The 14,468-nt window shown below is 42.9% G+C and overlaps 1 protein-coding gene across 4 annotated transcripts in view; it reads right to left on the reverse strand.

The window, feature by feature from the left end:
* LOC134798609 (heterogeneous nuclear ribonucleoprotein 27C) overlaps window positions 1-14,468 on the reverse strand; it is a 53,268-nt gene that overhangs the window by 18,923 nt on the left and 19,877 nt on the right. Inside the window, exons 5-8 of one of the 4 annotated variants that reach the window (XM_063770975.1) lie at window positions 12,996-13,207; window positions 12,293-12,489; window positions 8,743-8,909; window positions 2,271-2,349 (exon numbers count right to left, since the gene is read on the reverse strand). In XM_063770975.1, the coding sequence (XP_063627045.1) occupies window positions 2,271-2,349; window positions 8,743-8,909; window positions 12,293-12,489; window positions 12,996-13,207 (655 nt within the window). Of the gene's footprint in view, window positions 1-2,270; window positions 2,350-2,446; window positions 2,939-8,742; window positions 8,910-12,292; window positions 12,490-12,995; window positions 13,208-14,468 lie in introns of those variants that run through there. The other 3 variants (XM_063770973.1, XM_063770972.1, XM_063770971.1) reach the window with 3 other exon arrangements.

Consider the following 14,468-nt stretch of genomic DNA (forward strand, 5'->3'; position numbering starts at 1 on the left):
TTAGTTAACATTATTTCATTATTGTTATTAAGGTACGAGTCGATTGGCTACATACTGATCGCGTCAGTCGAGTATGTACTATGTATATAGAGCTATAAGAATGTACCAATATGCGAGTTACCTATGAACATCACAATGTAAGGCGTTTCTCTATGTTTTACCGTTAATTTGGGACTACGCACCCCTCGTCGCGCCGCATTACTTATAATTTGCTTATACATCTCACAATACTTCTCATAGATAAATTATAATTTACTTACGGAGCGATCTTACATAACCCTATTCTAAACGATCAAATTATGCATTCATTGTAATCATCAACAATTCGTCTATTTAAAAGTTATAACAAATCCTATCGGGCTCCGCCGCCGAGTGGCGCGAGGACCGCCTGTGGTCGGGACGGCCGCGGCGTGGTTGGTGCAACAGTGCGGGAGCCGGCGCCCCGCGGTCGCGCTCCGCTCCGTATTACTTAGCTTACCACTAAAATTTTAATCAGTCGATCGGTCAAATGATTGAGCGATATAATACAGTAAAGGACTAACATTAAATTTAATCTAACAATGTTATTTTAAATTATAACTCACTTTGTGTGGAGCGGGGCGACCGCGCGGCCGACCGCGGGCCGCGGAGCCTTGCGTTCCCGGTACGAGCCAGCCCTCGCCTGGAGACGGGACGAGCCGCGTGCAGCGAGCGCCGTCGCGTCGGCAGGACGAGCGGCGACGGGCCGTACCGCGAACGGGGCCACCGCGAACCACGCGGCCGGCGGGGCCTCTATATACTTTTAAAAATATTTGGCAATCACATAAATTAAAACTTTAAAACTATGTGACGAGAGACTTGATTAAAATTATGCTTTACACACAAGTAAGTATATATATGTATATGTACAGGCGCGGGGACGAGAGGCGGGCCGCTATATCCTAGTGCTTGAGCGTCATCACTTAACAAATACGTCATATTATCATTTACTTTTGCTCATTTTTAACAATTTGGCAGGTAAATTTAATTCATTAAAGTATAAAATCCGTATTATCAACTTAAAGTGCGTTAAAAAACTAAAATGCGTACTAGAAAACGAATTAAAATTACGAATATTTATACAGAATTGATCCCTTTACAAAAAAAACGGGAAAAATTAAATATTAAAATCACGTTCAGTCATACTATGTTTTGTTAAATATTAACACATAATTATTTCATTACATCCCTACCGTTTCCTAAGTCTAGTGGGTGGTAAATAACCAAAATTCTAATATTAAACATACATACCGATATATATATACCATATTTATACATAGTTATTAGCTTAAGTTAAGTTGTTTTAGGTCACTTCCCTAAATTGGCCTTGTATAATAGCGTCTGTCAAACGTCACGCTTGCAGTCGGCGCGGCGCGAGCGCGGCCGCGGTCGATAGAGATCCTACCAAATCTACTCACAAATATTAAAAGAAATCATTTAACAACTACGAAAAAATAAACGACAATCTGAAAAAGTGTAAAGGGGAGGTCCCCTTTACAAAAGCCCGCATCCAAAAGAATAAAAGCAAAGTAAAAAAGTGTATAGTTATACACTGTCGGGTCTGCGAGGGAGGTCGCTTGCGGCCTTCGCGTGTCGCGGGTCGCGCGGATACTTGCAACGTCAATACTCTTACGAAATTAGTATACAAGCTTATGTTTAACACCTAGTAGCCTGAGGTTTGTTAGACTATGATAAATTTATTAAAATTAACGTTCTTACTTACGCGTGTGGGTTTGTGTTAATGCAGTCGATGGCGAACTATAACAATAATTAAGTCGCCGCGAGCGGCTCTACGAGTTCCGATGCGTCGCATCCAACAGTCAACGAGTTCTGATATCGATTACGTTGCATATGTAAACTTACTCTTTTAAATTTATTGATAATTCGCTCGTAAAATATTATCACTTAATTTAGTTTGGAAAAAAATTGACTTTTACAAAAAACTTTTGAGAGCTCGAGAATTGTATAAAAATTAACACTATATCGAACCGTTAAACTACAATATTTCATTTTACATCTAACATGTCGCGGGCGTACTTGGTCGCATAGTTAACTTTAAGAGCAGTATCGGAGGTGTCAGAGGGAGCGCGCGTTTTGTAACGTTGCCGAGGTGTGGGTGTGGGTGTGGGGTGGAGGAGCGAGTGTGGTGTGGTGTGGCTCGTGAGTCAGGGGTGGAGCAGCCTACGCGGCCGGCCACTCCTTGTTAAACTCTTGGTTGAAGTGTTTGGGCGCGTGGTGCGGGTGGTGCACACCTGGCTGCTGCGCGGGCGGCGGCGCGCTCGCGTGGTACTCGGAGCTGTAGGCGCGCGCCGAGCCGCCGTACGAGGAGCCCTGCGGGTGCGACCGCAGCGTCACCGACGGCTGCCGGGTGCGGGGGGCTCTCCACCCCCCCGCACCCGGGCATGGAGGATCGAAATGAGGCCATCGGTTTATCGACTACCCAAATATTTTATTGTATAAAAATCGAGAGGCCGCATTCTGAGCGCCCCATGATGCTATTATGCTATTTTAATTTAACATGATCTCTTTACATACGATACGGTCGAGTCATCTCTGAACACTTAAAGTACAGCTCTTAAAATTATATTATATAGATTATATTAACTGTTAATGAACCTGTAACAATACGAGAAACATCCAAATTTTACTAATTTGTACTTTAAATGCCAATATACAGGTGTCGAGATGAAACGGAGCGGCGGGTCCGTCTCGCCCGGCTGGGCCGGCCGGTTCGGAACCGGACGCGGGGGTAACAATGTAACATAGTGCGATGCGATGCCTTTTTGATGAGCGTAATCGTCGCAAGAACCGACCCGTCCTCGGGGGAGACCCGAGAGTTTCGCGACTTTCCCTCATCCGAGCCCCGCCCTTATTAATTGTCTTTCGGGATGAGCCAATCTTGGGGGCCCTGATCGACCAACTGGAAAAGAAGAACACTCTGTAAAGTCCCAGTCGCCAATGTGTGAGGCGTTAGCATGTAAGTAGCGCAGCGTGATCATGGCCACAAGCGTGAACCCCGGGGAGGGAAGGGAGGGCGGTGATGAGAGACCTTCAGCGAAACGACGAGTACTAACTCCTGCCGCCGCGCCGGCGGACGGTGACGCCGCCGGATCAAAAAGACATCGCACGTTAACCTTCTGAAAACATGCAAAGGCGCGTCGTCTGCAAGCACTCCTGCAAGCACTCACGCACACGGACACGGCACACGGATGCAGGGGTCAAACTAGTGGCTCTATCATGCGCATTCTGCCCGACTCGACTCCATAAACTCCCATGTTCGCTGAATTTCACTCGCTCACCGACATTCTTACACTGTTCATTCACAACACGGAAGTACAACCAAATGGAGCTACTCTCACACTCGCTCGTCATTCACTTTCGGACGGATGATACGAATGAAAGGAAAATTCATCACTCATGCACTTCATACATACTAAAAATCACGCCAAATAAATGAGGTAGATGCGGGATAAATCAATGAGTAAGCGAGGGATAGTGGATACTATGGGAAAGGATGCAAGCCCCGAGGTACTCGGCAAATAATATCGTAACAAGTAAAGCTGTTCCAACTTGGCTGTACTTTCGTAAGATGCATTTCACCATGGCCTTCATAAACGTGTTACAATGGAATTTTATCTTGAATATCGAATTGGCTATGCAATTTAATTAATCTTTAGTATATTTTTAAATTTAGCTTATGAATTTCACGAAGCGGTATTAAAAATCTATGTTTACATTACTCTAACGTAAAGAAATTTATGTATTTGCCATTCTGATATTCAAAATAAAAAATATATATAGCATTCCCTCGTATAAATACTCTAATTAAATGGAAATTCATATTGTAATACAAACGAAATAAAAGCAGAATTTCCAGTCATTTATTTCAAAACCAAAAGTGGAATATCTTCAACTTTACGTTACGCAAACAGGGAAAACACTACAAGAAGCAAATCAATCTAAATTCTCATTAAGAGCGCTATTACATTTCGGCGTTGAGCGAGTTTAGGTATTTTACGCGCTGCGGCAGGCCGTGCGAGCTCAGTATGCCGATCCCTTCTAGCACACTCGCACTACAATGATGGATTAAACATTCTTGATCCTTCGCGAAGCATATTGAAATCAACCATAACAACACTAACTGTACTTAACTTTTAAAGTTCTAAAACTGTTATTTGGCAAGTACGAAAATACTAAATGCAGTGCAAATGTACATAGGGGCTGTTCATAAATTACGTCATCTATTTTTGACGATTTTTGACCCCCCCCCACCCCTCAAATCATCCAAAAATCAAGCTTCGGATGAATCTGTTTCCTCCTACGTCATGTTACCATCATCCGATGTCCAGGCCCCCCCCCCCCCCCCCACTCCTCCCATTTGAAACGACGTAATTTATGAATAGCCCCATACTCGTACTTATGAAGGTATATTACTCGAAAGAAATTATAGGTACCTACTCGCTTATTTACATGTTTCGTCATTGCATTTGGTACCAATAGGTTGTAAAGTTTGTATCAACGAGGGTTTAAAAACGAACTGGTACTGAGGATCTGATGATGATTAAGGTCACGGATACCAATCAACCATGTAGTAACATGATTAGGCTCGTTTGATTCGTCTCAACAAGATCTTTGACACTGAAGATACACAGGGTCTGATGATGGAGCTGGAAGGTGGCCACGGGTACCAGTCTATCATGTAACTAAACAACTTCGTGTTTGGGCTCGTTTGATTCGTCTCAACAAGATCTTTGACACAAGACAGTACTCATCAGGGTCTGATGATGGAGCTGGAAGGTACCATTACCAATCAACCATGCAACTAAACCACATCGTGTTTAGGATCGTTTGATTCGTCTCAACAAGATCTTTGACACTAGGTGATACTCAGAGTCTGATGATGGAGCTGGAAGGTGGTCACCGGTACCAATCAACCATGCAACTAAACCACTTCGTGTTTAGGCTCGTTTTATTCGTTTCAACAAGATCTTTGACACAAGATAGTACTCAGGGTCTGATGTTGGAGCCGGAAGGTGGTCACCGGTACCAATCAACCATGCAAGTAAACCACTTCGTGTTTAGGCACGTTTTATTCATCTCAACAAGATCTTTGACACAAGGTAGTACTCAGGGTCTGATGATGGAGCGCGAAGGTGGCGACGGGTACCTGTCTATCAGCTCCATCATCAGACCCTGAGTAGTATCTTGTGTCAAACATCTTATTGCGACGAATCAAACGAGCCCAAACACGGAAGTGGTTCAGTTACATGGTAGACTGGTACCCGTGGCCACAGTCCAGCTCCATCATCAGACCCTGAGTACTAACTTGTGTCAAAGATCTTGTTGCGACGAATCGAACGAAGCCAAATACGAAGTGGTGTAGTTGCATGGTTGATTGGTACCGGTGACCACCTTCCGGATCCATCATCATACCCTCAGTACTACCTTGTGTCAAAGATCTTGTTGCGACAAATCAAACGAGCCCAAACACGAAGTGGTTCAGTTACATGGTAGACTGGTACCCGTGGCCACAGTCCAGCTCCATCATCAGACCCTGAGTACTAACTTGTGTCAAAGATCTTGTTGCGACGAATCGAACGAAGCCAAACACGAAGCGGTTTAGTTGCATGGTTGATTGGTACCGGTCACCACCTTCCGGATCCATCATCAGACCCTCAGTACTACCTTGTGTCAAAGATCTTGTTGCGACAAATCAAACGAGCCCAAACACGAAGTGGTTCAGTTACATGGTAGACTGGTACCCGTGGCCACCTTCCAGCTCCATCATCAGATCCTGAGTACTATCTTGTGTCCAAGGTCTTGTTGAGACGAATCAAACGAGCCTAAACACGAAGTGGTTTAGTTGCATGGTTGATTAGTACCGGTGACCACCTTCCGGCTCCAACATCAGACCCTGAGTACTATCTTGTGTCAAAGATCTTATAGAAACGAATAAAACGAGCCTAAACACGAAGTGGTTTAGTGGCATGGTTGATTGGTACCGGTGACCACCTGCCGGCTCCATCATCAGACCCTGAGTACTATCTTGTGTCAAAGATCTTGTTGAGACGAATCAAACGAGCCTAAACACGAAGTGGTTTAGTTGCATGGTTGATTGGTACCGGTGACCACCTTCCGGCTCCATCATCAGACCCTGAGTATTATCTTGTGCCAAAGATCTTGTTGAGACGAATCAAACGAGCCCAAACACGAAGTGGTTTAGTTGCATGGTTGATTGGTACCGGTGACCACCTTCCGGCTCCATCATCAGACCCTGAGTACTATCTTAAGTCAAAGATCTTGTTGAGCCGAATCAAACGAGCCCAAACACGAAGTGGTTTAGTTGCATGGTTGATTGGTACCGGTGACCACCTTCCGGCTCCATCATCAGACCCTGAGTACTATCTTGTGTCAAAGATCTTGTTGAGATGAATAAAACGAGCCTAAACACGAAGTGGTTTAGTTGCATGGTTGATTGGTACCGGTGACCACCTTCCGGCTCCATCATCAGACCCTGAGTACTATCTTGAGTCAAATAAATACATATAGAATGTCAGGTCGTTTCAAATATTTTTAATCCTGTCCGGTAGTTTATTAAACTGTACCATTATAAATTATAATACTATAAAAACAGTGCTAGGATCAAAGTCTCTCGTTGCGGTTTACACGCACACAGTATAGCGTTTTACACGGCGCCCGCCGCACACAATGATAAAAAACCTCGTCGTCGCCGTTGAAAATGTGCGGAGCCGACCGACACACGTCCTGCCTCTACAAGCTCTGCCGCGGCACTGAGCTGGCGCAGCGCGCGTCATCGGTAATATAGAGTAGTTTTCAAAAAATTGCCAAAAAATTATAGTAGAATTTCATAAACACTAATGTATACCAACAGTATAAGCAAACGTTGCAGATTGCTTGAGTATGAAAATGACTTCGATATTAAGTAGATTTCCGTAGGAATTGACACTTGATTCGGAGAGAAAATCGAGTTCGTTTTACTTTGATTTTCTCTTTCTCAAAGGTATGTAGGAAAAATATAGTTTGATATGCCTAAAGTACAGGGTATTAGTAATACAAAATAGCCAGGTTTAGCAGAGTAAAATTCTCAACATTTCCAAATAAGAGCTCGCCATTCAGTGCTTCACGGGGTTTTTCGGAAACGACCATCAGAAAAAAAATCATTACTAATTTAATAAGTCCTTTTTCTAATATTTACAACGATATTTATAAAGATAAGAAGACGCTTTTACTGGAACAAGTACTCATTGTTTCTAATAATGAGCGCAAAGTCCTGAATTTCGTCGACTAGTATCATCAATTTTGCATTATTTCGACTTTTCTTGTAAGAGCGCTCTTAAAATCTTCATTCCAAAAACTCAAGTGTTGTCCCTTGATGAATTGGCAAGTAATTTTATACGATGCAATGTCTCTTGAAACTTGAGATTGAGCAGATTGCCCTATGGAAACCAACACCGGTAACTAGCACTCGCCAAAGGACTGACCTGACTCAAGGAACTTGCTTTCTTTATGACGGTCCAAGCGGTCTTGTCTCTTGCGTTAGATCAGGCCCACACATGCTTGATGGCAAATCCTTACATTATGCCCTCTTTTGGACACATTTGAAAGAGTAGAACCCCAAGACTAGTCGCTTGACGTAAAAGAAAAATGTTTATAGTCATATTGGTTTCATTTTGTTAGATTTTCAATCAAATATATCCAAAAGATGAGAGCCGACGACGGCCAAAGCCAGTATTATGTTCTTTGTATACCCCCTAGTACTACGACGTAAAAAAGCACAATTCTTGAATCCTTTTCTTATGACCAAGAATATCTGTTAGTCACAGATGTTCTGGATCATATGGTGTCATGACAACATTAAAGTCTCTATTTCAAACTTTAATGTTGTCATGACTGTTAAAATTCTTGTCTTGTTTGTTCTGAAAGATAATTATATTAGAAAGAAGCTTTCAAGTCTTTACCAAAAATATAAATTTATGTATTGACAAAATCCAGGAAATAACGATTTATTTATTGCATCGTGATGCCCCTTTCGTATGATTTAGTAAAAACTTGAAGGAAGTTCATTAGTTAATATAATCTATTTTAAGTTTATTAGTGCTTCCGAATTTTCGTTTGTTTTTGTTGCGGATGAGTCCCAGTCTCCCACGAGTCGTGGCAAAAAGCCGGGACAACACCAGGAAGATACTTCATTTTTTCACTGCCTTCAGAGTATAAGCAAACGATAATTCGAAGGTACGAGATATCAATGTTTAAGGGTTATTCGTTAACTTGCTGCGAGAAAATGCCGACAACGTGGTAAATGATATTATAAAAATGTGTCATGAATCATGAGGAGAGGTGGCCTAATATAATTCAAAAGTTTTAAGTTATTACTTATTAGCTAGAGTCCTTGGTAGACGAAGTATTTACTTGTTATAAACTAGCAAGTTGTATAAAGATTGCGGGTAGATATTTTGTGACTAAAAGTTCTTTAGTTATGAAGATTTCTCGGCACTTTTTCCCGCGTCTATTCGATGTAATTTGTAAGTCTTTTAGTCGTACCCATCGCTAACCCTGTCGCTCCACTCGCAAGCAGATCACAGTATCAGTTAGTCGTGCCACCTTTCCTCTGTTATCGTGTCGTTGCGGGCGTGTTCTCGCACGGTGTGTGTGTGTGTGTATGTCCCCCGGGCAGGGTGGTGCACATCAACAGCGGTGGTGTACCTGGTCCTGCTGGTAGGCGGGCGGGTACTGCTGGTAGGAGGAGTAGTCGGCGGAGGAGGACTTGGAGAGCGCGGCGGCGGAGGAGAGCGCGCCGGTGAGCGCCGGCGCGCCGCCGCCGCCCGAGCGCCCGTACATCTCGCCGCCCTCCGACAGCGGCACGTACGAACCTGCACCACACCACACCGTCAGAATCAGACCGCTTCGATGGTGTTACATTTACAAAGACCACCACCCGAATGCTATATTGATATCACAAATTAATCCAGCTAATGTGTAGTGCCAATTTTCTCCTTGCGTTAGGCTTGCTATCTGCAGTGCAGACGTACATTATTAGCGGCGTATCTGCATTCGGGGCACAAGTAAAATACTATGAAAATTGCTAAACCATTAATATTTTAAAATTAACATTTGGGTCTAGATATACTTAGAAATAAAAGTATAGGTCAAAATAACTAAATTGCCTTTTACCGAGGTAAGGTAAGGATAAACAAAACTAATTCATAATCATCACCAATATACCAAAACGACATTTAACAAAATAATTTCCATAGCTCGCTCAGATAATAAAGTTGTGTTACTAGGGAATATTAGGCAAAACTCTGCGTAGGTGGCACCTTTGTGGCACATACAATAAACAAACCACATTGACACATCACACGTCACGTCAATCACATGGCCTACCGCGAAACAAGAAAATCGAAATTTCGTTATCTAATCTCTCTATCACTCTTGCATATTCGAGCGATAAAGAGGCAGATAACTAAATTTCGATTTTCGCGTTTACCGGTAGGCCCTTGTTAACAAACCGCCTTGATCCATCAATGTCATATTTTATTGTCTGTGAAAACTTGTCAAAAAACAGTTTAAGGCACAGTATGTATAAGTTAGTCTATGAATTTACTGAGTTGGTAGTGCTGCACTCTGGCGGCAGAACATTGCAGTAATATCCCCTATTGTTTTTTAAACTATATCCATTGCCGCAACCCGCAATTGTCCAAAACTTTGCGCCTTCTATTAACGTATTTGTTTTTGCGATAACCTATCCGAGCTTTGATAAATTAAAACGATTTACAATTTCTCAATTTAACATGCCTAAAAAACGATAAATCAATATTTGGGGACAATCTTACACAGATCGAATATTCTCTTAGATAGGTGCTAAGAAAATATTCGATCTTGTCCGTTTTAACTAGTCTGTTCACGTTATACTTTACCCTAAAGTATTTGACTAGATAGAATCCTGACTCGCCCTATGATCTTAACATCATCCTAAATATGTTATGGCCCAAGACTTTAGTACAGCGCAGAGTGGGATGAGCGTAAATGAGCTAAAGCCTCGTAATGAGGTATCTTCTAAACGCGACCGCTCGCTATCGACACTCACCGGAGGCGGTGGAGTTCGAGTTTGGCACATTCCATGAGTTCCACGAGCCGCCGGCCGCCGCGCCGGGCCCCGAGTTGTAGCTGGCTGCACAAACACCGCCCGTTAGCCACCTCCACTACGCCTACCATATCTTGGATAAGTCGCGCGAATTCATACGTCAAGCGCGACTTGACATATGGAGTCGCTTCAGTCGCGACAAGACGTGCTACAGATAATTGTTTTCCATCGTGTTTTATCGGAAACGTTCATATTTTTCATGCTAGTTCAGTCAATGTCAGTACTTTTTGTACCGAGACTGACTGAAATAGCAAGACACGTTCGTAAGTTTCCGTGAAAATACGATGGAAAATAATTATGCACTACATCTGTAACCGTCATCGTTTTACGCAAGAGCAGACTCACGTTGCAAGAAACGGGGATTTTTTCTGTCTAGTTGAGGAGTTTACGTGACATTAACCCTTTTCCAGGCCGTACCAATCTACAAGGTTTCCCAAAAAATCCAAATATATTTCAATTAATCCAGCTTTGATGACCCATTTGAATACAAGTCACATTTCCCGAAAGTGCAATCTAGTTTGAACCTTAAATCGGAATGCTAGAGTTGAAATTCTGTTGGCGCGTATGTGGTCGATAAATCCTTCTATGCCTGGAAAAGGGTGGTTGGACATTCCAGTGTATAAATAAGCATATAGAGCCCTAAATGGCTCGATATGTTGACCGTACCAAACCTTGTTTTTATTTTCCATAGCTACATTAAAATGACAATTCGAATGACCCATTCACTACCCAGTCTTGGTTTTGTACTGAAATAACAGACTGGGTAGACAGATTGGGGCTCGAACTGTCATTTAAGTATCTGGGATATAAAATCAAGCCTTTGTAAATCTACATCCCATTAGCTAAGCGTGCACATGACCGCCCAAGGAACTCGAAATATCCCACAGTCCCACACACATTTTTCTCAAACGTGGGGTGAAAAATTATGCACCTCTCTCGCGCATGGTTTGATTCCCATTCATTCTCGCTTGGCATTCACCCGTGTAATATTCCATTGAAATAGTTCACTGATGAACACGAGGTATATATAATAGAAATAGCCTGCGGGTTCCACTCTTGCGTAAAACTCTGGCCTTAGCCTTCCAACTACGCGTATTATTTACTGTCGCAAACCTTTTAGACTTTCAGTTCAATGGAACTAAAAGCATATGCGGATTTGCGTTGCTCTCCCACAAACATCTGAACGTACCGACGGCGATTTAGGCGCGGCACTGCCTGGATGTGGACTAATTATTGTTTAAGTCTAACTACGGATTATTGGCCGTGATTGTGACTACTTTAAAATTTGAATTTCATGAGATCGAAACGTGCCAATAGCGAGAAAAATTTAGACGTGTTGTTATATAGTAAGCAGCCAGCGGGCGTGCGGTCAGCTCAGTCTAATCCTGGCTCTATCTCCCAATGTCGACATCGGCGAGCCTTTGTCTAAGAGGAATAAAATCCAGTGTGGATTAACTACTGCAAACGTACCTTTAAGGTGATCCACTATGTCGCGACCACGAAAAAACGGTCCGAAAGAATTCGATTGACGCTACGCTTATATATAATATTAGATTAGAGCCTTACACATAAGGCTCTGTACTAAAAATGTGTGGTATTCCGGTGTATTTTTTGACCCTCGGATAAGTTTCTATCGTGACTCTGGACTATTTGACGTGCTCTGGTAATCGTGTTAGTGTGAGAGTACTACCATGCCGTTGATTTCTATTGTAATTAGTATCAGCGTCGACGCTTCTGTTCGTGATACGCTTAACGGATACGTCGGTGTCGCAATCCTGTCGCGGACGTCTAGATCTGTCGAATGCACCACTAGCACGCCACTCGTAAACGCTCTCACTCTCGCATCGCTCATAAAATTTACGTCGCGCATTTGAGCAGCAGTCTTTCTCACCATATTAATTAGAGAGCGCGAGATATCGTCCCGCCAGTCCTGTACTAGGCCTCCGTCATAGACAGACAGACGCGTCCGTCAGATCGATGCGCCAAGGTTAGACAACACAACCTCCGGCGCCGCCTACCGCGTCGGTTGCGAGTACGAAACGCAAGTGATGTACGCATGCCTCGTGTCTCGGTTATCTGCAGGCCGCTGGGGTGGTGGTGGGTACTGACCGTAGCTGCCGTAGCCCTGCTGGGGCGGCTGCGTGTGCTGGGAGTAGTTGTTGTTGGCGGGCCAGGCGGGCGCGTGCGGCGGCGCCTGCTGCGGCGGCGCGCCCCAGCCCTGGTAGGAGCCCGGCCCGGCCGCGCCGCCCGCCGCGCCGTACCCCGCGTACGACGTCTGCCCCGGCGACGTGCCCCAGCCTTGGTACCTGCATCACGACACTCAACATTACTCACGGCTCACATACGAGATCATGTAATCTAAAATCTCGGGCTCTGCGCAACTGCGCAAACTCGCGGTACGCGACGAATCGTCCGCGTTAAGTACCTACTCGAGTTCTTTAACTCCTGGCGACTGCGCCTGCCGAGTTTATTTAAAAAATGTGTAGCAAACCTTGTAGACTTTCGAGTTCAGAGGAACACAAAGTATATGCTAATTTGCATTAATGTCCCACAAACATCTGAACGTACCAACGGCAATATTGACCTTAGGCACTGCCTGGATGTGGATAAAATGATAAAAAAATCCAATAATTGGAAATGACAAAAAAATAATAGCCGATTAAAAAAATTCAAAAGAATTAATTGAAGTTTTGGAAATTTTCCCATTTCAACTTATGACAAATTTACGTATCACATTAAATTTTCCGTTAAAACCTTCCAATACATCAATTCCTTCGGACACATAAGTAAGGTGAGGCAAGGTGATCGTTACCCCTGCATGATGTTGGGCCCGGCCATGGGCATGTTGATGGGCGGGCCGCCCATCTGGCCGTTGTGGCCCTGGATCATGTTGAGGGGCGCGGCGGCGGGCGGGCCCCACTGGCCGGCGTTGGGCGCGTCGCCGGGCGCGCTCATGCCGCCGCCCATGCCGCCCGAGCCCAGCTTGCCGGACCCGTCGCGCGGCTCCGCGCGCTTGATCTCCACCTTACACAATAACTAACTTTTATTTTTGCTCAAGGAATGCTTTTCGTTTCTCATACTCTGAAAGTGGGTCATTGTTTATCTATGAAGTGTGTCGAAAGTACGTCTTTTCACTTTTTTATGATAACCGATGAAAATTTGGTTTTATATGGATTTGTTGTACAATTCTGATATTCGACTCCCCAATCCATAAATAACGATACTTTTACCTAAATTGTTAATTACCTAGTACGACCCAGAATAAATACATACTTCTATACTTAGTCAAGTTTTTTTTAATCCACAAATGTAGTTTACTTTCTTCGTATTCAAAATGAGTGTTTAACTCGGGTGAAAGGCACCATTTTAGTTTCAGACTATGTATATAAATGTTTGTGAACTCGACCGCACAATAATTGTAGTCTCATTTTATTTAGTAATCGAATTAAAAAAAAAAATTAACCCTTTAAAAAATGATGTAGCAAACCTTGTAGACTTTCGAGTTCAAAGGAACACAAAGTATATGCTAATTTGCTTTAATGTCCCACAAACATCTGAACGTACCAACGGTAATATTGACCTTTGGGCACTGCCTGGATGTGGATATGACGTCCCAGATCTTGGAATTAATCATTTCAATGATAAGGCAATCATTTTATTCATGAAAAATTCAAACCTAACCTATGGGGTTAGGTTTGTGATCAATTCTAAAATGGCATTTCATGAAAAGATCTAATTATATGATCTAGCTACGACAAATATTATGATGTGAAAAAGGGTGAAATTTCTTCTCTTCTATAAAAAAAAACTTTCTTTGTAATGTACAATCGACGTCAAAGATATGTTTACACTTTTGCACGTTACTCCTTTGCAACAAGACGAAAAGTGTTAAGATATATTTGACGTTGACTGTACTTCGACAAATGTGTTTTCAATGAAGCTTGCCATATTTTCACAAATCTAGTGTGAAAATTTTCAACCATTAAACACAAATTCCTACTCAACAATTGAGATTTTTTTTCAAATTTTCAATATTTAAGTATATATCACAGTAAGCAAGTAGTAATTGCTTACTGCGCGTTTCTATATAATGATAGTTTCGGCATGTGATGTAAAAGCAATTAATAATAACAGGTACACTGTGATTAATAAGCGGTTCCGATTGGGTACACATGTCCGTTTGGTTATTCGACAAAAACATAATAGGTATAGTTAATTCGCTATAGCAAATTAACTTTCGGTATTAAATAAGGCACACAGTTAAAGAGGTATTCAGAATAGAATG

This window comes from Cydia splendana, chromosome 17 (assembly GCF_910591565.1).
Source record: "Cydia splendana chromosome 17, ilCydSple1.2, whole genome shotgun sequence".
Taxonomy (NCBI): Eukaryota; Metazoa; Arthropoda; class Insecta; order Lepidoptera; family Tortricidae; genus Cydia; species Cydia splendana.